The sequence below is a fragment of the Perognathus longimembris genome, chromosome 5 (assembly GCF_023159225.1).
Source record: "Perognathus longimembris pacificus isolate PPM17 chromosome 5, ASM2315922v1, whole genome shotgun sequence".
NCBI lineage: Eukaryota > Metazoa > Chordata > Mammalia > Rodentia > Heteromyidae > Perognathus > Perognathus longimembris.
Window position 1 is genome coordinate 70,271,657 of NC_063165.1, and position 22,722 is coordinate 70,294,378.

A 22,722-nucleotide genomic window follows, 5' to 3' on the forward strand; every position below is an offset into this window, starting at 1 on the left:
AGGAATTCAATTTTTTGAGTTCTGTGTATATTTTAGATATGCGGCCTTTGTCCGTTGTATGGCTGGTAAAGATCTTTTCCCAATCTGTGGGCTTTCTGTTTATCTTGGAAGCTATGTCCTTTGCCGTGCAGAAGCTCTGCAGTTTGCTATAGTCCCCTTTGATTTGTTGCATTTCTAGGCCTGTGCTGAGGAAGTTTCTTCCAGAGCCAAAGAGTCCTAGAGTTTCTCCTATTCCTTCTTGTATTGTTTTCAGGGTATCTGATTTTACTTCTATGTCATTGATCCATTTGGAATTGATTTTGGAGCAGGGTGATAAATAAGGATCTAGTTTTAGTTTGTTACAAGTGTTGACCCAGTTTTGCCAGCACCATTTGTTGAAGAGGCTGTCATTATTCCAACATATATTTTTAGCTCCTTTGACAACCTGATCTTTAAAGCACTTGCTGGGACACCTCATTGACATTCAGACAAAATTGAGTGACTTAAATTCCTCAAATGTCACCTCTCTAGTGACATATTTCAAACCTTCTTCCCTCCCATATGTTTACAGAAGATTATAAAAAATGTTCTATCCTGGGTCTTTTCTTCTCTTGTCTTGTTCCTTCTATACTTTGCTCACATTCCTATCATCTTTCGCTGTTTATTATATTAAAATATTTTCCTTGCTTTGAGGGTAACTCCTGCGTACTCATTCTTTATATTTCAAGTGATGTTGCTCCATGTTTGGCTTAGAGTGGACAGCTAAGCATGCTTACAAGGCTAAAAACAATTTATGAGCTAAGTGCTGAAGATTTAGGAACATAACTAAGAAAATTCCTGGGTGTAGGAGGAGAAATAAGCCTATTTCAAAACATGAATCCATGGTGATTTTTATTCACTTATTAAAGGATAAGCAGCTAGGATTTATACTGGTATTTAATTCATGTTTAGTCTTTGAAGGAATTAATTTGGCTTCTACAATAATTTGAAAAACCAAATGCTATTTTTAAGGCAATTACAGAGGATAAGAAAAACATCTCCACATCCATTCAGCATGTGTCTCTCGCTAGCAACTTTATACAGCACCACCTGGCTGTCATGGAATCCATGATGGATTACACCTTTTGATATCAATATTGGGTTTCGTTCATTACATCCTGAGGTTTTCATGTTTTATATCAAAAAGACAAATGCCAAGGAAAATTCAAACTTTTCAAACAAACAACAAGAAAATCTACAGGACAACTTTGATGACCTATTTTCAAGCACTTATAGCTCATGTAATATAAATAACTATCATTTATTTAAAAATATTATTGAACTTACAAAACCATTTGATTTAAATCAAGAACAACTCATGGGGGGTGAGGGAAAGTGGTAGGGGGGAATGAGGGAGGAGGTAACAAATTGTACAAGAAATGTACCCACTGCCTTATGTATGAAACTGTAAACCCTCTGTATATCACTTTGACAATAAATAAGTAATTATTAAAAAAAATATTATTGAGGGGGCTGGGGATATGGCCTAGTGGCAAGAGTGCTTGCCTCATATACATGAGGCCCTGGGTTCAATTCCCCAGCACCACATATATAGAAAATGGCCAGAAGTGGCGCTGTGGCTCAAGTGGCAGAGTGCTAGCCTTGAGCAAAAAGAAGCCAGGGACAGTGCTCAGGCCCTGAGTCCAAGCCCCAGGACTGGCCAAAACACACACACACACACACACACACACACACACACACACACACACAAAAAAATATTGAAATTCAACAAAGAACTCTAACTAGCTTTATAACATGTATAAATGAAAACATAATAAGATACAAAATCAGATTTTTGATTTATAGCACAGATCTAAAGTACAAATACTTGGAAAGAACAGTAAATTTTTGACTATACTAAGTAAATATCAAATTTTAGTACAAGTCATGCTTCATAACTTTATAAAAAGTATTTCTCATATTTCATGCCATTTCATAATTGGTAGGTAAGAAGCTATAGCTAATTAAAGTTTTGTTCGTGTGTGTGTGTGTGTGTGTGTGTGTGTGTGTGTTATATTAGAGAGAGAGGGAGGGAGAGGGAGAGACTAGAGACTGAACTCCTGTCCATATACCTTCTAGGCAGGCCTTCTACCAATTGAGTCACACCACTAGATCATTTTTCTATATTATTTTTGAAGTAGAATTTTTCTCTATGCCTTTACTACCCTGGGCTATGAATATTCCATGTCACTGGGGATCATAAGCACATGCCACATGCTCATTGGTTGAGGTTGAGTCTTATGAACATTTTTTGCCCACGCTTATAATGAACCATAGTTCTTTGATCTATTTTGCCTTCAAGTTAGCTAGGACAAAGCCCTGAACCACTGTTCCCAACTCTAGTTGGATTTTTTATTTCAAAGTCAAGTTTTATTTTTAAAATAATCTCACTACTATGCAAAGTAGGAGTGTAATAATATATAATATGTGGTTGTAATATTGCTATTATCCTTAGTGGAACAAAATATTCTGAAAGCTTCTTAAGTATAAATGTAGTGTATTTTCAGAATTTAACTAATTTTTTGTACAGGTATTTTATATGTGTATACAAATACATGTTTTGCATTAAATAAACTAAAAATTCATAAAGTTTAGATTAAAAATGTACTTGGAATATATGAGCTCTAGAAAGTAGTTCTGATATTGTTACTAACAATGTTATTGAAGAAATATTGTATATGTAGGGAACATGTACCCATCATGTCATTTGCAATGATAGATTGATTGCTGGTGAGAATGGCTATTATACAAGAATTCATTGTGGTATAAACACTAAAATAAATTTTCTACTGAAAATTATGACAATTGATTTAACAAGCCAGAACCTAAATCCATGCACTCTACTTCATTATTCGTAGTCATCTACACTATTCAACAGTATTTATTTTTATTTATTTATTTACACTGGTGCTAGAGCTTGAACCAGGACTTCTGCTCTCGTTATCTTTTCTCTCATACTTTGTGTTTTACCATTTGATCTACATCTTCCTTTTTGAACTCATCTATGCTTACTAGAATATTTTGTTTTGTTGCTAATAAAAATAATAGCATTGCAATCAAGTCAAAACAATTCAATACTTTTTGTAGAGTTTCTCAGATTTACTATTATGAATATAACTAAACTGTGAAGAAGAATTTCTAACTTTGGCCTATGTTTGCAGCATAAGTTCAAAGATACTTGATGAGTTATTATTGCTAAGTGCAAATTTCTCATAGAACTCTTGCTTTTGCATTTAAGGCTTCAATTTCTCACACATAGAGCTTTCTCAATATCTGTTTAATGAGCTAATATAAAATCTGTTAACATAGTGAATATAGTTGAAACATAGGTGTAACCGATGCTAACAGATTTGTGTCTTCTTTCTGATGATCTCTTGTCTTCTGTCTATTTTCCCCTAAGTATTGATTTGTTGTATGAGTCCCAGATACTTGCCCTCTGCATAATTCCTGCTTCACAGCATGCTCTCAGGAAATTATTTCCTACATGTGGTCAAGAACTTGGGTACTGAGAATCAGTGAGTGTGTATGTCTGTGCAATAAAGTTTTCCTACTTACAGATTTCTTGTTCTACATAGCATAATCTCATCACATATCTACTGTCATCATGATCTTAAATTCCCTCCCCTACAACAAATCCTTGGATATGTTAATGAAAGAAAAGCAGGGGGGCTGGGAATATAGCCTACTGGTAAAGTGCTCGTCTTGTATACATGAAGCCCTGGGTTCAATTTCCCAGCACCGCGTATATAAAAAAAAGCCTGAAGTGGCGCTGTGACTCAAGTGGCAGAATGCTAGCCTTGAGTAAAAAGAAGCCAGGGACAGTGCTGAGGCCCTGAGCTCAAGCCCCAGGACTGGCAAAAAAAGAAGAAAAGAAAAGCAGGAAAAACGAAGAAAATATTAGGACTCTAGTACCTTGTAATTCTCTAATCTTTGATTAAAAATAATGCACAAAAGCTGAGCACCAGCAGCTCACACCTGTCATCCTAGCTCCGGGGAAGCTGAAATCTGAGGATCATGGTTTGAAGCCAGCTAAGGTAAGAAAGTTCATGAAACACTGATCTCACATAACCACCAAAATAGTTGGAAGTAAATCTGTAGCTCACATGGTAAGAGTTCCACCCATACACACACAGAAAAGCTATAAGGAACAGGTCTGAAGTCTTGAGTTCAAGCCCCATTACCACCCCCTCAATTAAATGAATATCAATTTTATATATCCAGAACACATAATTGAATCTATATAGATTCAAATGTATATATTCATCCAAATATGGGATGGAATATTTATTCATACATATTTTTATGTATGTTAGATGTACATTTGTATGTACACCTAATCTATAATCATTAGGAATACAGCTAATATTTTGAATACTAAGCAAGTATTTGGTACCCAATTATATCTTACTAAATATAAATAATAATGGACAAAGAATATATATACTAAAAACTAAATCAATGATCTGGGATAGACTGGAATGAAAAGTTAATAAATACATAGTTAAGACCTAGGTATTTTGAGATTATAGAAAGCAGTGTGGAGGTTCCTCAGGAGGCTAAACATAGAGCTTCCCTATGATGCAGCAACCTCACTTCTGGGCATTTACCCAAAGGACTACAAGCAAGGTCACACTAAAACTAGGAGCACAACTATGTTTATTGCAGCAAATTTACCATCGCTAAACTATGGAACCAACCCAGATGCCCTGCAGTAGATAACTGGATCAAGAAAATGTGGTATATATACACAATGGAATTCTATCGGAAAGAATGACTTGACCCATCGTGAGGAAATGGAAAGACTTAGAAAAATCATATTAAGCGAAGTGAGCCAGACCCAATGAAACATAAACACTATGGTCTCACTTATTGGAAACCATTAGTACTTGTCTAGGATAGTCCTATTAGAGGATCACAATAGATCAATAGCAATGTACAAATGATCACATAAGATGATGCTAAGTGAAATTAATTACAAGATTCAGAAATAAGTGGTTTATCTTTGTTGTTGCTATTTTCAATGTGCCATGTGAAGTTATTGCTTTTTCTTTTGTCTTTCTTCCCCATAGTTTTAACCCTGATGTCACTGTAACTTACTTTGGTACCCTGGGTATTGTATGTACGTTTATCAGAACTAAGGAAGGGGAACAAAATGGAGAGAAAAAGGATAAAAGGTGAACCAAGACAATAGCAATACTTACAAGACAATATGCTATAAACCAACTGCACAACTCAGGAGAGGGTGGGGAGGGAACCGGGGAGGGGGGAAGATGGGAGAAAAACAGAGGAGGTAACAAGTTTGATAAGAAATGTAGTCACTGACTTACATAAGTAACTGTAACCCTCTGTGCATTACTTTGACAATAAATTTAAAAAAAAGAATTTTAAGTAAAACATAATTCAAATTATTTTAAGTGTATAGTAAGAATATAAATTCACAAAGCTCTTAAATGTCAAAGATGAATAAAGTTTCTAAAACATGTGTCATGAACTCTTTCTGTTGCTTCTCACTGAGCTTGATTTATCGTACTGCACTTCCTTTTATATTAATGGAGGAAAAAAAGCCTGTAAAACTTTACTGAGGTGTGAGGGTGATTAAATCTTTCAGTATAAATATAAATTATTTTAAAGAAACTGAAATGCTGATACTCTATAAATCCTATTCCCAAAAGAGAGGTTTTTAACAGGTTAGATCAATAACTGATAAAGGTAAAAATTCCTATGTGTCATATAATGTCAAGGATATTAAATTTATTTACTTCATAGTGTAAAACATAATTTTGTTCACATTATAAACTTATGACTAAGGAAATGCTATAATAATATAAATATGGTACCATAGAATGAAGGCAGTTTATTGTAGGCCCAACCACCTCGTTCTTTTTTTTTTTTTGCCAGTCCTGGGGCTTGGACTCTGATTGTGGGCTCTGTCCCTGTCCTACTTTTTTTTTTTTTTTTTGGCCAGTCCTGGGCCTTGGACTCAGGGCCTGAGCACTGTCCCTGGCTTCTTCCCGCTCAAGGCTAGCACTCTGCCACTTGAGCCACAGCGCCACTTCTGGCTGTTTTCTGTATATGTGGTGCTGGGGAATCGAACCTAGGGCCTCGTGTATCCGAGGCAGGCACTCTTGCCACTAGGCTATATCCCCAGCCCCCTGTCCTACTTTTGGTCAAGGTGAGGGCTTTACCACTGAGCAAAGCCAACTTTCAGCTTTTTTGTGTAGTTTATTGAAGATAAGAGTCACAAGCAGTTTCCTACCTGGGCTGACTTCAAACCATGATCCTCATATCTCAGCTTCCTGAATAGTTAGGATTACAGGCATGAGCTACTGGTACCCAACAAAAGTTCTTCTTTCCATTGCAATTAAAAAGTATTATGAATTGAAAAAAAAAGTCTTAAATTATTTTCAAAGAATAATGCAAAGATCCTTTGCTTGATGATTAAAGTAGAAAATTTTATCCACAAATGTAACACAAGCCTACTGTCAGGCTACAAAGAAATCTTTATTGTTTTTTATGGATAAATTTGTAATACAATACATCAGGGTGTTAGCTATGAGCTTGAATAGATTTTTTCCTGAGCATTTGCTTATCACTACAGAAAAATCCTTTCTAGTGTATTTCATAAATTAAAAATATGTAGATTCTTCTTGGGTGATTATTTTCCTTTCTCCATCTATCAAAACCAAACAAACTAAAGCCAAACCACAAGTTTTCCAATGTTATTTAAAATTGCATCCATCCACTTACCCTGGCAATCGTCTCATGCAAGTTGAAAAAAGGATCTGTTTCTTCAATCTTTGTTGCATGTTTAGGAAAAATAGCCTCAGAGAGAAAACTTGGGCCCTAAGGAAAATCAAAAAAGAAACAGTTAAACTCCTTATTGATTTTATTCTTCAAGTGCTTACTGGATTTTCTTTAAAGATTCAAAAGGACTCTAAATTGCTTTAAGGTTTCTGTTGATTGTTCAACTTCATTCTACTGATCTAATTATCTATTACAGAATATTTGTAAATTAAAATGGGGAATATTCTATAGTTTTTTACTTAAGATATGTCTACAAAATTATATTTTCTTAAAAGATGCATTTTTTTCTATTTCTCTTCTTTCTCCCCACAAATACACACTTGTATATGAATATCTTGACTACAAAGTCCTATTTTTTTGGTTTTTGGTGGTGGTAGTTATGGGGCTTGAACTCTGGATGTGGGTGCTGTCCCTGAGCTCTTCATCTCAAGGTTAGTGTTCCACCACTTTGAGCCACAGCATCACTTCTGATTTTCTGGTAGTTTACTAGAGATAAGACTCTTAGCAACGTTCCTGCCCAGGCTGGCTTTGAAGTGTGATCCTCAGATTTCAGCCTCCTGAGTAGCTAGGATTTCAGGCATGAGCCACCAGCACTTGAATTTACAGTCCCATTTGAAATCTCTTCTCCATTTTATATGTCCTATATCTTATATCTGGTATAATATGTGTTTTAGATAAATATGACTGCCTAAAAAAAACCTCAGTAAAGTGTGCATGACATTTTCAATACCATCACACTAACTTCAAAACTATAAGATATATATGGGGCAGAAATCCTCCATGTTCTTATGGGTTGCCAATCAAGACTTATAAATAGTATCAGAACTTTAGTGGTAAGATAGTTGAAATAATTCAGAGACAATCTAATCCATTTCTGGTCCACATTTACGATGTAAAAAGACATGAATACTAACAAGATTACAACCCAAGCCAATAATTTTAGGGTTATCAATGTTATCAGCATCCTATAAAATGATATTGTTTATAATATACATACAACGTGTACTTGCAAACCTCTAGGTGTTTCTATAGAAAACCATTGTCTATAGACAGAACGCAGGATGGTAGATAGATGATAAAAAGATGGGTGGATAATATTTCTGATGACTGTTGTGAGAAAGGAAGAATTCAAATAATCCACAACAATTAGGACTTCAAAAGTATAATGTTAGCTGTATTTTATTAGACTATTAATTAAAGAATTGTAGAAGTAGCTCAGATAACTTATATCACTCGATGATGAGGAGGAGGATGCTGGAACTACAGATTTGGAAGTAATATTGATGAGGACTGAAACCAACACAATTTTATTACCACATATTAAACAATTCTGTGACAATTTGTACTCCTGACTTTCTACTAATACTGAGATAAATCCACAGTAACCTATGTGACTACTGCAGCATATTCACAGTTTTCGATAATCAGGCCATTTGTTAGCAGATGGCATAAGTAACTACTACTACTAGAGTTTTTTTTTTTAATCAAAATATAGTTCTTGTTCCTCTTCCCATTTCTCCTCATAATTGATAAAAAAAATTGGGAGAAGGTCTGCTTAGTGCTAATGATCATTCTACTTTTCAGACTTGCCATGAAATATATGTGGTCCAGACTTACACCTTAAAGTATTCTGAATAAATTAGATGAAGTTGATCATTTAAGAAAACAAACCATTTTGAGGCCAATCCATTCTAGACCTGACATTGTTAGATGGCACTCAGTGCCCATACCTGGAATGAAAGTGGTAATAGTGGTACATCCATGGCTTAGTGCTAGACTCAGGGCTTCCACTCCACAGGTATCAGCTAATTTAATCACATGGACACGCAGAGGATAAGGAGTACCTTTACCTTCGCCTTCTCTTTGCACATGGGAACCAGTGAGTTGTTCTTTTGTCTGTTAGTTAGTGCCAGTAATGGTGATTGAATTCAGGGCTTGGCCACTGTCCCTTAGCTGTGTTTTTTTTTTTTTTTTTTGTCTGGTTTTTTTTTGAAAGTTGACACATTACTATTTGAGCCACAACTCTATTTCTGAACTTTTGCTGGTTAATTGGAGATAGAGTTCACACTTTCCTGCCCAGGCTAGTTTTGAGCCCCAGTTCTCTGTTCTGAGCTTCCTCAGTAGCTAGAATTAAAGACATGAGCCAGCAGCATTAGGCTAGAATCTATAAATTTTAAGTATATTGCCTCAAGATTACACCATAAATGAAATAAAGCCAGGTTTATCTAACTCCATAGCTCACAATTTTCTTTCTATTCTATCCTAGCTACACATGGCTAAAATGAGTCCAAGCAAGAATCAGCATATATAAGTTAGCAAGGATGTCTTCTTTAGCTTTTGTTCCAATTTCCTCCAAGCTTTAGTCTACTTTCCTTATCAGCATAAGCACTAAGTACATTTTAAAGGACAAAATCAAAGACCTCTTGCTTGGACTAAATAAAACTGAATGTAAAAATACCAGGTGTGCTTCAATCATTGCAAAATTCTCCTCTCTGAAATCAGAAAACACACATCAGTAATTAAACTCACTCTATGAAATTCAAATGCTTGGAATCCTTGAATGACACTGACCCTCATAATTTGCTGGACATGGTAATTATGGCTATGATCTTTGGGATATAACATTCACAGCACAATTCAGTGGGGAAAAGCCCTGTGATAAGGTGAGCTTTAAAGAAAGTAGCATTGCCCAAGGGCACAGTGTAGAACACAACTAGAAAACTATTTTCTGAATACACTTATTTTTATATGTCAATTATATCTTTTCAGATTCTAGGAAATTTCTTAGGATTAGCTTTGTTGAAACTATACAAAATACCTTTATAGTTCCTTTCATATTTATTAGTTGCCAAATCTCAGGCCTGAGGAATACATGAACATTTTTTAATTGAACTAAAAAACACAAAGTAAAGCATGGAAGAAAGTTACTAAATACCTTTATAAAAAGTCACAACACGGGGAAAAGTGAGGGAGGAGGTAACAACTAGAACAAGAAATGTACTCACTGCCTTACATATGAATCTGTAACCCCTCTGTACCACACTTTGAGAATAAAGAAAAAAGATTAATAAAAAATAAACAAACAAAAGTCACAATACAGAAAGTCAGAACTACAAATCAGCTATGCAGCCAGGCACAGGTGGCTCACATCTGTCATTCTAGCTACTCAGAAAAATAAAAGCAGAGGATGGATGTTCAAAGGCAGACCAGGCAGACAACCATGTAACTGATATCCACAACTAACCTGCAAAATGTTGACTGTGGAGCGGTGGCTCAAGTGGTAGATGCTAGTCTTGAGTGGAAAAAACTAACTGCCAGCTTTTGGGTCCTGTGTTCAAGCCCCAGTACTGGCACAGAAAGAAAGCTAAGCTTGTTGGGTATGCACACACATTCAAGTTTCTTTACTCTGGACAGAGAAATCCTGTCTACCATGGCTCTAATTTCCTCACGAGAATGAGAAGAAGAATGGTAAAAGATTTCAGTATGGTTATAATTTTACCTTTGATCCATATACCTCATGACTATACTCATAATCATATAAACTTTGAGAGATTTTTGTCAGTACTATTTTATTTTCCTTTTATGTGCCAGTTCTGGTGTTTGAATTCAGGGCCTAGGCACTGTCCCTGAACTTTCTGTCCCCAGGGCTCCTCCTACATGTTTTAGGTATGTGTGGGTAGTTCATTTAAGATAAGTCTCATGTATCTTCTTGCCCAGCTGGCTTGAAACTATAATCCTCATATATATCCTGCTCCTGAGTAGTTAGAATCACAGGTGTGAGCCACCAGCAGAAGGTCAGGAGCAAACAGCAGCAAAAGTTCAGGGGAGCACTTGTTAGGGATGACTCCTGTAAGCCTAGCTAATCAGGAAGCAGGAAATATTATGCAGACTGCTCCAATAACCACCAGCTCAGTAGAATGATGTAAACCTGGGTTCCCAGGTTTCAGGAGGTGAGGTAGGAGGACTGTCTGAGGTCAGCCTAGGCAAAATTAGGAGACCTTCCTGAAAAATGAACTAAATGAAAAATGTCTGACTTTTTGATTCAAGTGGTAGCATGAACAATGTGCCCACTACAAAAAAAAACAATAGTAATATGATTACTATTTAGCATGAAGAAATACAAGTAAGCACTGAATAAATACGATAATGTTAAATGCAAATATTTATAAATTTATTCATATATATTATATACTTATTAAACTATTTGGTACTTATGAATGTGTAATGTATGAGATTACTTTATGACATTATAAATTGTCATAAATAATTGATATATGATACTAAGAATTATTATTGAATGTATAACAGTATTTATAGTGTATGTGGTATTTTGCAAAATAAGTTCTCTGTACCTAAAGTTTTCTCACTTATTTGTAGAATGAGTATGAGTTTTCCCTCCACCAAAATTAATAGTTAGTGCACATAACATCCTTTAAAAATTATCTTTAAGTTGTTGTAAAAATGGGTTTTAATTCAACATGTCAGTTTGTCAGGACTATGCATCTTGATTAGTGTCACTCCTTTATCAATCTCTCCTCCCATTCTATCTAAACCAACCCTTCCCCTTCAAATTTTTAAGTTAGTATCTAGAAATATCAAACCATACAACTCTGTCAAAGAGTTATTATTTTTCTGAGTTTATAGCTGAAAGAAAGAAGCTGGTGAGGGAGAAGAACTGTGCCTAAAGAAACAACTTACCCATTGCTAGAGTTTCATCTGAGCACCCAGCTCATTACCTGTTCTTTAGCCCATTGGTTATCAAATGTCAGTTAATGAAATGGTGTCATATTTTGGCCCATGAATAAAAGACCAATGCAGAAATGCAAGAATTATTATATAAAATTAATATAATTTTTAAAAAGTTTGTCCTATACCCTAACATTGTGCTCCCATGGTCTTTGGACATTACAGTATTTTTTTTTCTATTACAAAATGTTTTGAGAGTGGATTGTGGGTTTTGTTTTTTAATCTTCTTTGTCTTAATGGCTTTATATTTAAGGTTAAAAATTAGTACTTTAGATTGATCTCTGCATTTTATAATTCATTTCAATTGTCCTAGGAGATTAAAATCTGCAAAGTACATATTAAATCCTTTCAGACTTTTCATCATGCAAGTTTCAGAGATAAAAAATCGTTTTAGTGAATTTATTAAAATTTCCCTGTCTGCATGCGCTGTGTCAGAAGTGAATTTATCCAAGCACTGAAACTCACAATCCATGATTCAACTCCACAATTCTACTTCTTCAGAAATACAGCCTTACAAAGTTAGTAGGCAATTTCATGACTTCAAAACAATGAAAATAAACAGAACACTTACCAAACACTTTGCTAGAGAAGTAACAGCTACACAGCCAAATGTCAAGATAATATAGACTTTCTGATTGGTAGGTGGATTAACAGAGTTTTCAATATATATGCTAAATACCACTTAGCACAAGGTCATACGTCTCCCAATACTTAAGCATAATCTGGTTGCAAAAGAGAGCTTGTAATTTAAGGCAGACTTCCTAAACCTCTTAAGCAAAGTACCATTTAATTTAAAAAAATTAAATATTCTGATTGTTTCGAAGATTCTGGCATTCCTGCTTTGTGTGAGAAGATTACTAGGAGAGCATATGAGGGTATCATAAGACCTAAAGAACCACTGACATACAAAGGCATACATCTTAACAGATATTCCAGACAATAGACAGAACACCATACACAGACAGACCTTAAGTTCAGGAAATGATATCAGCCTCACTCTGAGAAGCAGATTGTAAAATGCACCTTTAAAATTTATTTATTTATTTATTTATTTATTTATTTATTTATTTATCTATCTATCTATCTATTGTGGATGGTGGTGCTTGAACTCTGGGCGTGGGCACTCTCTCTGAGCTCTTCAGGCCAAGGCTAGTACTCTACCACTTGAGCCACAATGCCAGTTCCAGTTTTCTGGTGAGTAATTGAAGATAAGAGTCTCATGACTTTTCCTGCCCGGCTTTGATCCTCAGATCTCAGCCACCTGAGTAGCTAGGATTACAGGTGTAAGCTAAGGGTGCCTACCTGAAAATGCATTTTTATATTGCAAATAATGGCTAATAGTGCCACCGTGTGTGTGTGTGTGTGTGTGTGTGTGTGTGTGTGTGTGTGTGTGCGTGTACTGAGGCTTGAACTCAGGGCTTCCCATCTGAATTCCGCATTTTGCTCAAGGCTAACACTCTACAATTTGAATCATAATTCCACTTCCAGTTCTTTGCTGGTTAACTGCAGATGAGAGTTTCATGGACTTTACTGCCTGGTTAAGTTTTGAACCATGACACTGAGATCTCAGACTCCTAAGCAGCTAGAATTACAGATATGAGCCACTAGCACCCAACACTTACTCATGTTTAATCCTTGCAGCAAAGCAAAACTTGTAATCTATGTTTGTGTCATATACAATTCATACATGAATATATTACATTACTTTGGGTAATAGAATTTAACCTTTTTTTTGCCTGCATCTTATATCTTCATCAATAACTTTTTATCTAAGCAGTAAACACTATCCCATACTTCAATTTATCAACCAGAATATATGAAATTTTAACTCTCCCAATTATTGTGGATTCTGCACACAAATATTTAAACAGAAGATATAATTCTATATCCCCACTATCTAGGAAACAAAGTGGGTAGACCTGTAACCTCCAGTGAATGAGAGATAAGTCAAGTGCCATTTTTCTCTTCAAGTCTCTTCCTTTCTTTGGTGACATAAAGGCTTGTTCTAAAACTAGTTACCATTTGCTAGTTTCAGGGTCCAAGAAGAGCCCCTAAGAATGGAGGAAAAACAAGACAGAGCTCAGAGCTACAGTTAATTGACCAACTCTGCTGACATGCTTTTCTTTTTCTTTTTTTTAATAATGGTTCAGCTGTAGGAATGTGCCATGGCTATACCTGGTTAGAGAGGTACACCCAATATTTTCTTTGTCACTGAAGATGCAAAACTGTATTTTACAAAGACATTGCAAAGTAGAAAAAGAACCACTAGTATTCTCAGATCTTATCATGAAGAAGACATTTGCTAGGCAAAGAGGACTTCATGTTTCAATGTGGTCTTTGGCACAATGTGGTTTCTGGTAAGGTCTCAAGTCAATTTAACAGCTTTTCTCTGAGGCCAGAGCCTACTCACCTACTACGAAATGCCCTGTTGGGCAGTCAGTGTTTTTCTCAAGGCTGTACTTAATCAACTGTTAAAAAAAATGGAAGAATTGGAAGGTCTTAAAATTAAGGTCAAAAGAATCTAAACGTTATGCTAAAAAGAAACAAATTCATTATTCAAATCCTGGAAGATACATTTGTCAAAGTCCTTTCTTTACAAATAGGAAGACATTAAATTTATAGAACTGACCTCCTATTTCATAATCTGGCTGAAACCATCCAGGGAAATTAAACCTGAAACAGTAGTCAATAGTGAAATGTTACCATTTGTTACATTATTCATACTATTAGCTTAAACCTTATTTTATGCAATACTAAGTGCAAAGTAGATATTAACTATGGAGGAATTAGAAAGTTATCATTCTAGCAATGACTAGTCATTTAAAACCTTCTTAACCCTTCAGACCTTTTCTTGTCCTCATTTATCCATATCTGAATGGCTTCACATTAATATTCTAAGATATCCCTGGGAAAATTATGTGTTTCTGCTTACTACTCAGTGAAAAATCTTTATGTGTCTGTGTAACCTGGGGACTATAGATAGATTAAATTTTAAAGACTAAGAATGAATCCTGCAATGTCTTTAATTTGGGACAATGTTTTCCTTCAGCTAAATGCATACATTAATCATTCCTTCCATTTATTCATTTGGAAATCAATAAAGACAGCAAATTAATTCTGCAATTCAGTAAAACAAAATCCTATTTAATTGGATAAATAGGTATTTTATAAAGGAACCACTCATTTATTCCCAGTGGGTAGACAATATACAGGATGCATTTGTCCCTAAAGCCGTTATAGGTTTGATGCCCAAAAGCTCAACCTCGCAATACAAGGCAGACTGTATCCTTTTTGCATTAAATATAAAAAAGAAAATCTTTTTTGAGATAATTTGTGTTGTGGGCCAATACTGGGGCATAAACTCAAGGCCTGGATGTTGTTGCTTAGCTTTTTTGCTCAAGGCTATTGTTTACATCTTAAGCCATGGCTCCACTTCTTGCCTTTTGGTGGTTAATTGAAGAAAAGAGTCCCATGAATTAGCTTGCCTGTGCTGGCTTTGAACCATGATCTTCAGATCTCAGCCTCCTAAGTAGATTGGATTAGAGAATAAGCCTCCAGCACATAGCAGTTTTTAGATGCTTTGTAACAGTATCTTTTCTTAATGTTCATTTGAAAATGATCAGTTATACTGGTTTTGGCCCAATCCACATTTAATGACAGTAAAATTTAAAAGATCTTGATCTTCTACTTTTCAAGCAACCTCTGATGAAAATTTGATTGAACATTAAACTTGCAACATTATTATAATTTGTTTTCTATTCTGACCAAATTACCTGCTACCTTTGGGTCTCTCATTGTAATAACTAATTTATTGATCAATCAGTCAATCAAAGAAGGATTTCAGTTTTTTATAAAAACAAGGTCATTTAAAAAAAGTGCACTGCCTAGCACTAGTGTCTCAAGCCTGGAATTCCATATACTCAGGAGGCTGAGTTCTGTGGATCACAGTTCAAAACTAACCCAGGCAAGAAAGTTTATTGGAAATTTATCTCCAATTAAAAACACCAGAAATGCCTGTAGTTGAGCTGGGCTAAAGAGATAGAGAGATAACCTTCAGCAAAAAAGCTCAGAGATAGTACTCAGGTGCTGAGTTCAAGCCCCAGGTCCAGCACACACACACACACACACACACACACACACACACACACACACACCATTATCACCAACATTTTGCAGATGATTTACTATTTTACAGATCATATGTTGATAACTTTGCAACTTCCACATTTATAAGGTATCTTTAGCAAAGTTGTGAATTCAAATTTTATGTCACTTGAGCTTATTCAATACTTGTGCTTGCAGAAGTCTTCTGTGAGTTCAATATCACACTAAGCAACTGTTAAGATATTCCCTCGAGCTCTGAAAGAATAAGAAAGTCTAGAGAGATAACTCCTCTGGCCTCTTGGTGTAGGTCCTGTGGTTGTCCCTGTGCTATGCCTGTATCTCATCTGAGTATACTGGATACTGGTATTAGAATGAGGGAAGGGAAAAAGAATATCAAAATCAAGAGATAAAGGATAAAAAGACAAATGACTCCAAAAGCAATATTTATAAAACCATTTGATGTAAACCAACTGAACAACTCATGGGGGAAGAGGAAAAGGGAGGAGGGAGGAGGGGAGGAAATGAGGGAGGAAGTAACAATTAGTACAAGAAATGTACTCACTGCCTTACGTATGAAACTGTAACTCCTCTGTACATCACTTTGACAATAAATAAGTAATAAAAAATTTAAAAAACACCAAAAAACCCCCAGCAGTTTGTGGTCTGAGCATGAAAATGGCTCCGTTACTCCCATTGTGACAGACTAGACAGCTTAGTTTTCTGGCTTTCAGTTTTCATGTTGCCTGCTTGAGTAGTGCTTTCAAAACACTATTGTGTAATATTACATTATTTATATTTTAATTGGATATCTCTTTTAACAGTATATCCAATAGTAAAATACAACTTCATTAAATGAGAATACAATAAGCAAGGCACTTAGAATATAAGTGTCATATAGTAGCTGTTGAATAAATGCTCATACTTATTGTATTAATACCGTGCTCATAATCGCTACATTGATATGCAAATTTTTATTTGATTAGAGGGTCCGTTGATTTTTTATCATGTTTAAGAAAATAAACATGGGGCTGGGGATATGGCCTAGTGGCAAGAGTGCCTGCCTCATATACATGAGGCTCTGGGTTCGATTCCCCAGCACCACATATACAGAAAATGGCCAGAAGTGGCGCTGTGGCTCAAGTGGCAGAGTGCTAGCCTTGAGCAAAAAGAAGCCAGGGACAGTGCTCAGGCCCTGAGTCCAAGCCCCAGGACTGGCCAAAAAAAAGAAAATAAACAACAACACAGAAGAGATAACAATTTCTTTGCCTTGCTCAAAAATGCGTAGGATATCTTGGAGGGTTTTTACAGTGTTATTTGAAGACTAAAAATTCAAAATAGTAAATAATAATTCATCATCAAACCAGTAATTAGGAGGGCAAGAACTTAACATCTCCTGACTGAAGGAAATATCATTGCCATCTGTGAGGTGATAGAAAATTTCTTAAATATGCTCATCTTTTCTCCTCGCATCTGTCACAGTTCAAAAAAGTTTATTTAATATACGTGAGAATTTGTACTTGTTCAAAGAAAAATACAACCCAATGATTGAGCAAGAGAAGCAGACAAACTGGAGAGACACAACCATATAAATAGACCAAGTTTTTTATATATTTGTGTGAGGCTGAGAACAATTTAATCACGTGTGTGTATGTGTGTGTTTGTGTAGTGAAACAACAGATTTCTTACTAGTAGCAAAATGTGTCATTGTTTTAACACTGAAAACATACATACATACCTAGATGCATGAAATTTCTCCTGGATTGGAGACAGAAACCTGACTTCACATGAAGTGAGTGATAAAAACAAATGGGAAAGTACAGGGTGTTACTCCTGAAGGATAGATTGCAGGGGGTGGGAAACAGGCTCTTGAGAGAAGTACTTTCTGAGATTAGTCTTGAAAACCAAGGAGTAGTGAGAAGAGTCCATATTTCAAGCAAAAGGAAAAGCAAGAGCAAGAACAGACAGATTGACATCTTGTTCTAAAGTTGGACACTGAGCTTTATGCTAATTGGTTATTATTTCACATCAAGAACATGAAGTAATAGAAGGTCAATGGGAATATTAAAGCAACGGCAAGGCGTTTAGAACTTTAACACTAATCATCAAATTATCATTAAGACTTTAAGCAGAAGCTTGATTAGGCTATTTTAATAACATCTCAGTTCTGTTCATTTATACCAAACAGTTTTGCAAGTATTGCTTTTGTAGTTGTTTGTCTTTTTTTACCCTGTGTCTCTCGATTTTGGTATTCCCTTCCAATTTCCTAGTTCTAATACCAGTATACCCGTTTTCCAATATAATCAGATAAGATACAGAGAAAGTGTAGGTACAAACACAGGAAGGTGATACAAGAAGATCATCAATAATAGAGGCTACAATTACATATGGCACGTTGAAAGTAGTTACAACAATAGTTTCCATAACATGGAGTTCATTTCACTTAGTATTATCTTATGTGTTCCTAAGGGTATAGCTATTGGGCTCTTGTGATCCTCTGCTGTGACTAGCCTAAACCTATGCTAATTATTCCCTATGAGGGAGACCATAGAGTCCATGTTTCTTTGGGTCTGGCTCACTTCACTTAGTATAACTTTTTCCAGGTTCTTCCATTTCCTTACAAATGGGGCAATGCCATTATTTCTGATAGAGGCATAAACTTCCATTGTATACATGGTGGGGGAAGGGAAAGGGGGAGGGGGGAATGAGGGACGAGGTAACAAACAGTACAAGAAATGTATCCAATGCCTAATGTATGAAACTGTAACCTCTCTGTAATTCAGTTTGATAATTTAAAAAATTATATATATATATGGCATCCAGAGAATCATAAGCTCACGGCCAGCCTGGGCTACACAGCAAGATCTTGTATCAAAAAAAAAAACCACATAAAAATGGTCATATTTATTTTCAGGACTCAAGGTGGAAATTTTACTCCATACTTCTCAATTGAAGTATACCAAGCGGACCAGTAGGCATGCTGTTTACATTTAGACTTTGCAACAAGTTAGGAACCCTTGCAAACCAACAAATGAGTTGGCACCTTTCAGGAAGAGCATACCCCTATTATTACTGCAACTGATTTTGTTACTCTGGATATTGCATATACATGTATTGGAACTAGGGAATGGAAGGTGAATATCAAAATGGAGACAAAGGATAAAAGACAAACCAAATGCAGCAGCAATACTTACGAAACTATATGCCAACTATAAACCAACTGTACAACTCATGAGGGGAAGGAAGTGGGGAGGGGAAAATGGGGGGTGGGGGGAATGAGGGAGAGGTAACAAGTTGGATAAAAATGTACTCACTGCCTTACGTATGAAACTGTGACCCCTCTGTACATCACTTTGACAATAAAGAAATAAATAATTTTTTAAAAAGAAAAAAATAACATCTCAGTTATAAAATATATTTTAGAAACTCTATACACTTACCATAGTTCATTTGAAAAATAATTTGTCAAAATTGTTTATATAATAGAATCTTTCTTGGTTCCCACAAAAAGACCACTGGATAAAAATATAGTATGATATTCAATGGAGTACTATTCAGCCATAAAGAAGAATATTGTGTCACTTGGAGGGAAATGGAAAAAGATAGAAATCATCCTTGAAGTAAATAATCCAGATTCAAATAAATACCACATTCTCTTATATACAGAATGTAGATTTATAAACAAGCAAACAAGCAAAATACATGGTGATATAGAGAAGACTACTTTCTACTGGGCAAGGAACTAGTGGAAGGGCTAGGGGAATTCAGAGAGTAAAGGGACAAAAACGATGGACATAAATTGTATCCGTGTATGAAAAATGTCATAATCAAGCCCATTATTTAGTAAAATTAAAAATCTGAATACTAGCAAAAAACATAACCACATACATTTGTCAGTTTTATAAGTTATATCTATACTACTATTTAATAGCATGAAAATTTAGAATTATTTTTGTAATTCTTAGGAGTACATGCTAGAAAAGAAACTCATTATAGTTGTCCTTAATTTAAAAATTGTCAAATTTCTGTTATAGCTCAGTGACACAAGCTGTTTCCAACAGCATATGAGGGTAAAAGCTCCTACAACAAAAATGCACTGCATACAATTTTTTTTTTTATAAAAAATAAAGTTCCTTTCTTATATTAGCAATGGCAGTAACAAGACATTGCTCAAGCCATTGTATCCGGCAACATCCAAAACATGTAATCCAGTTGAGCAAATGATAATTTAGGTCTTTATTCATATAATTATCCCTCTTCCCTAATAACAGGCTACCAGCCTGTGTATTGTTCACAACACAATTCTCACTTTTTAATTTACTAAGAAAGCTACTTACATAAGATGTCCTTCTGTGTTTACTTATTCTTAAATTAAGTGAGATAATGTACAAATTCTTAATATAGTAAAATTATATTGTAAAATCAACAAATATAAACTTTTAAGTGTTAGATGCAACAAATATATTATTATTTTACCAGGGTTTGAATTCAGACTATGTCTAGCTGGGCCTGTGGCATGTTGTTTGAAAATGGAGTCTCGGGGCCTTTTTTTCCCTTTTTTTTTTTTTACTCAGGCTGCCTTAAACTGAGATTATTGTGATGTTAGCCTCCTAAATTGCTCAATTATGGGCAGTGGCCTGAGACTGACACCTAGCAAGAAAGCATTTTTCGATTCTGTATCTCAGATTAGAATTAGTATTTCCAGGCTGAAAATAACATTTAGGAATCAAGTGAATTCTTTGTACATCTCAAGGAACTTGCTAAAAATGTACTCACTCTGGAGAACATGATTTTGAGGCAGCTAAAGAGGGACTTTGAAAACTTTATTAAGAGAATAACATTTATTCTTATCAACATATTGCCATTTCATGTTTCCTACAGTATCTCCAAATTGTCAATGAGACCTTCATCTATCTGGGTACCAATAACTCATGCCTTTAATACTAGCTACTCAAGATGCTGAGATCTGAGGATCAAGGCTCAAAGTCAGCTCAGGAAGAAAAGCCCATGAGACTCTTATCTCTAACTAAAGAACAAAAAGCTAGAAGTGGAACTATGGCTTCAGTGGTAGAGCACCAACCTTGATAGAAAAATCCAAGAGCATAGAAGCCCAGAGTTCAAGCCCAAGTACTGGCATAAATGAATGAATGAATGAATGAATGAATGAATAAATAAATAAATAAATAAATAATCCATTCACAATACCAAAACAAAGGCTTGGTGGGTTAGTTAGAAGGCAGAGATAAGAAGAACCACTGTTTCAAGCTAGTCAAAGATTCAGCAAGACTCAATTGCAGCAAGTATAACTGCTTATTTTTAGACTTTTCATCCCAGATAATATAAAAAATTAAGTGGTAGAATGTTAGCCTTGACCAAAAGAAGCTCAAAAGAAGCCTAGGTCTGGAGTTCAAGCCCTAGGACTGGAAAAAAAAGAAACAATAAAATAAAATAATACTAATATAATAATAATCAGTAAATCATAAATAGAGGATCATCATTTGGGCCACCACAGGAAAAAAGCAAGACCAGATCTCAAAAATGACCAGGGCAAAAATAAATGACTAGGGCTCCAATGATAGGACACCTGCCAAACAAGTTCTAAACCCTTGGTCTGTGAACTTTAATAAGAAAAAAAAGACTACATATAACAGAAATGTGAACTCTGACAATACATTTAATGTAACAGTGTTCCCAAAATAGAAAAGCTTATACTTTTCACAAGCACAAAACACACTGAATGCAAAGGACAAAAACTAAAAAAGAGGCATGCATGTAAATGTAGCCCATATCTCCAATAATGCCATAGACATACGGAATAAATTATACATGTATATTAACTTTAAAATCATTTCCATGTTCTTTTTATTGGTATCCTTCTAATAAATAACCTCAGATTCTAATTGTTTTACACATTTTGTGATCCTACTGATTCACAATACTTGTGGGAACTTTTGCATGTTAGTTCTGGCCAGCTCAGTTTGTCGTGGCCCTCAGTCTTCAAGTCAGGTTTGAGTGGCAGTGAGGGCTTATAGGCTTGCCATTGCAAACATGTCTTCCTGGGCATGCTCTCTCATTTGAGCTAGCCATCTTGACACTGTCCATCTCTATCCTGAAGATAAACTGGCTCCACAGAGAAAAATAATGAAGTACCAATCAGCACTAATAGAACAAGCCAGGTGGCCTTGGATAAATCTTAATTTTTTATATTATCTGGGATGACAAGTCCTAAGAATAAGCACTTATACTTGCTGCAATTGAGTCTTGCTGAATCTTTGACTAGCTTCAAACAGTGGTTATTCTTATCTCTGCCTTCTAACTAACCCACCAAGCCTTTTTTTTTTGTATTGTGAATGGGTTATTTATTTATTTATTTATTCATTCATTCATTTATGCCAGTACTTGGGCTTGAACTCTGGGCTTCTATGCTCTTGGATTTTTCCATCAAGATGTGCATTATAGTTGTGGCAGGGGAGTGTGGCTCATGTTAGCATTTATTTTGTATTGCAAATATTGTAGAAGTAATCATAGGCTATAATACTAACAAAATATAAATACTAAATAGTAACAATCTAAGCTAAACATTGAGGCAAAATGGCAGCCTCTGCTCTTTTCATGATGATGTCTTTCTGGAGGATATTTATACTTTGCATGGCACAGGCATGCAGAACACTTGTGATAGAAAAAAATAAACCCTCATTATGATTTCCTTGACTCTGACTCATTTTAAACTCGTCAGTATTGTTATTTGAACCTACATTTGCATGAATTACTGTTTCCCAAATCCTACACCCCTGTCCAACTGCCACAAAAAAATATTGAAAGGATCATCTCATTTTGCATTCAAGGTGCATGCCAGAGTCTGAGGAAGCATGAAGGAGAAAGAAACACTGGGAGAGAAGATAAAAAGAAATGCAGAATAAAAATACTTTTTCACTCTGCCCCACAGGCTCTGTCTCTTTTTTGAATGGATTTAGCTTCCAATAAATAACATGTATAGACATCATAAGACTCCCTTTGCAGATGAACTGCTGGCTATAAATTACATCTTCTGGA

At 35.4% G+C, this 22,722-nt stretch overlaps 1 protein-coding gene across 5 annotated transcripts in view; it reads right to left on the reverse strand.

Annotated features, from left to right (window-relative positions):
- Naaladl2 (N-acetylated alpha-linked acidic dipeptidase like 2) overlaps positions 1 to 22,722 on the reverse strand; it is a 1,189,792-nt gene that overhangs the window by 188,219 nt on the left and 978,851 nt on the right. For all 5 annotated transcript variants that reach the window (XM_048347099.1, XM_048347096.1, XM_048347098.1 and 2 more), the window contains one exon: positions 6,766 to 6,861. In XM_048347099.1, coding sequence (XP_048203056.1) covers positions 6,766 to 6,861 — 96 coding nt within the window. The remainder of the gene's footprint in view (positions 1 to 6,765; positions 6,862 to 22,722) is intronic.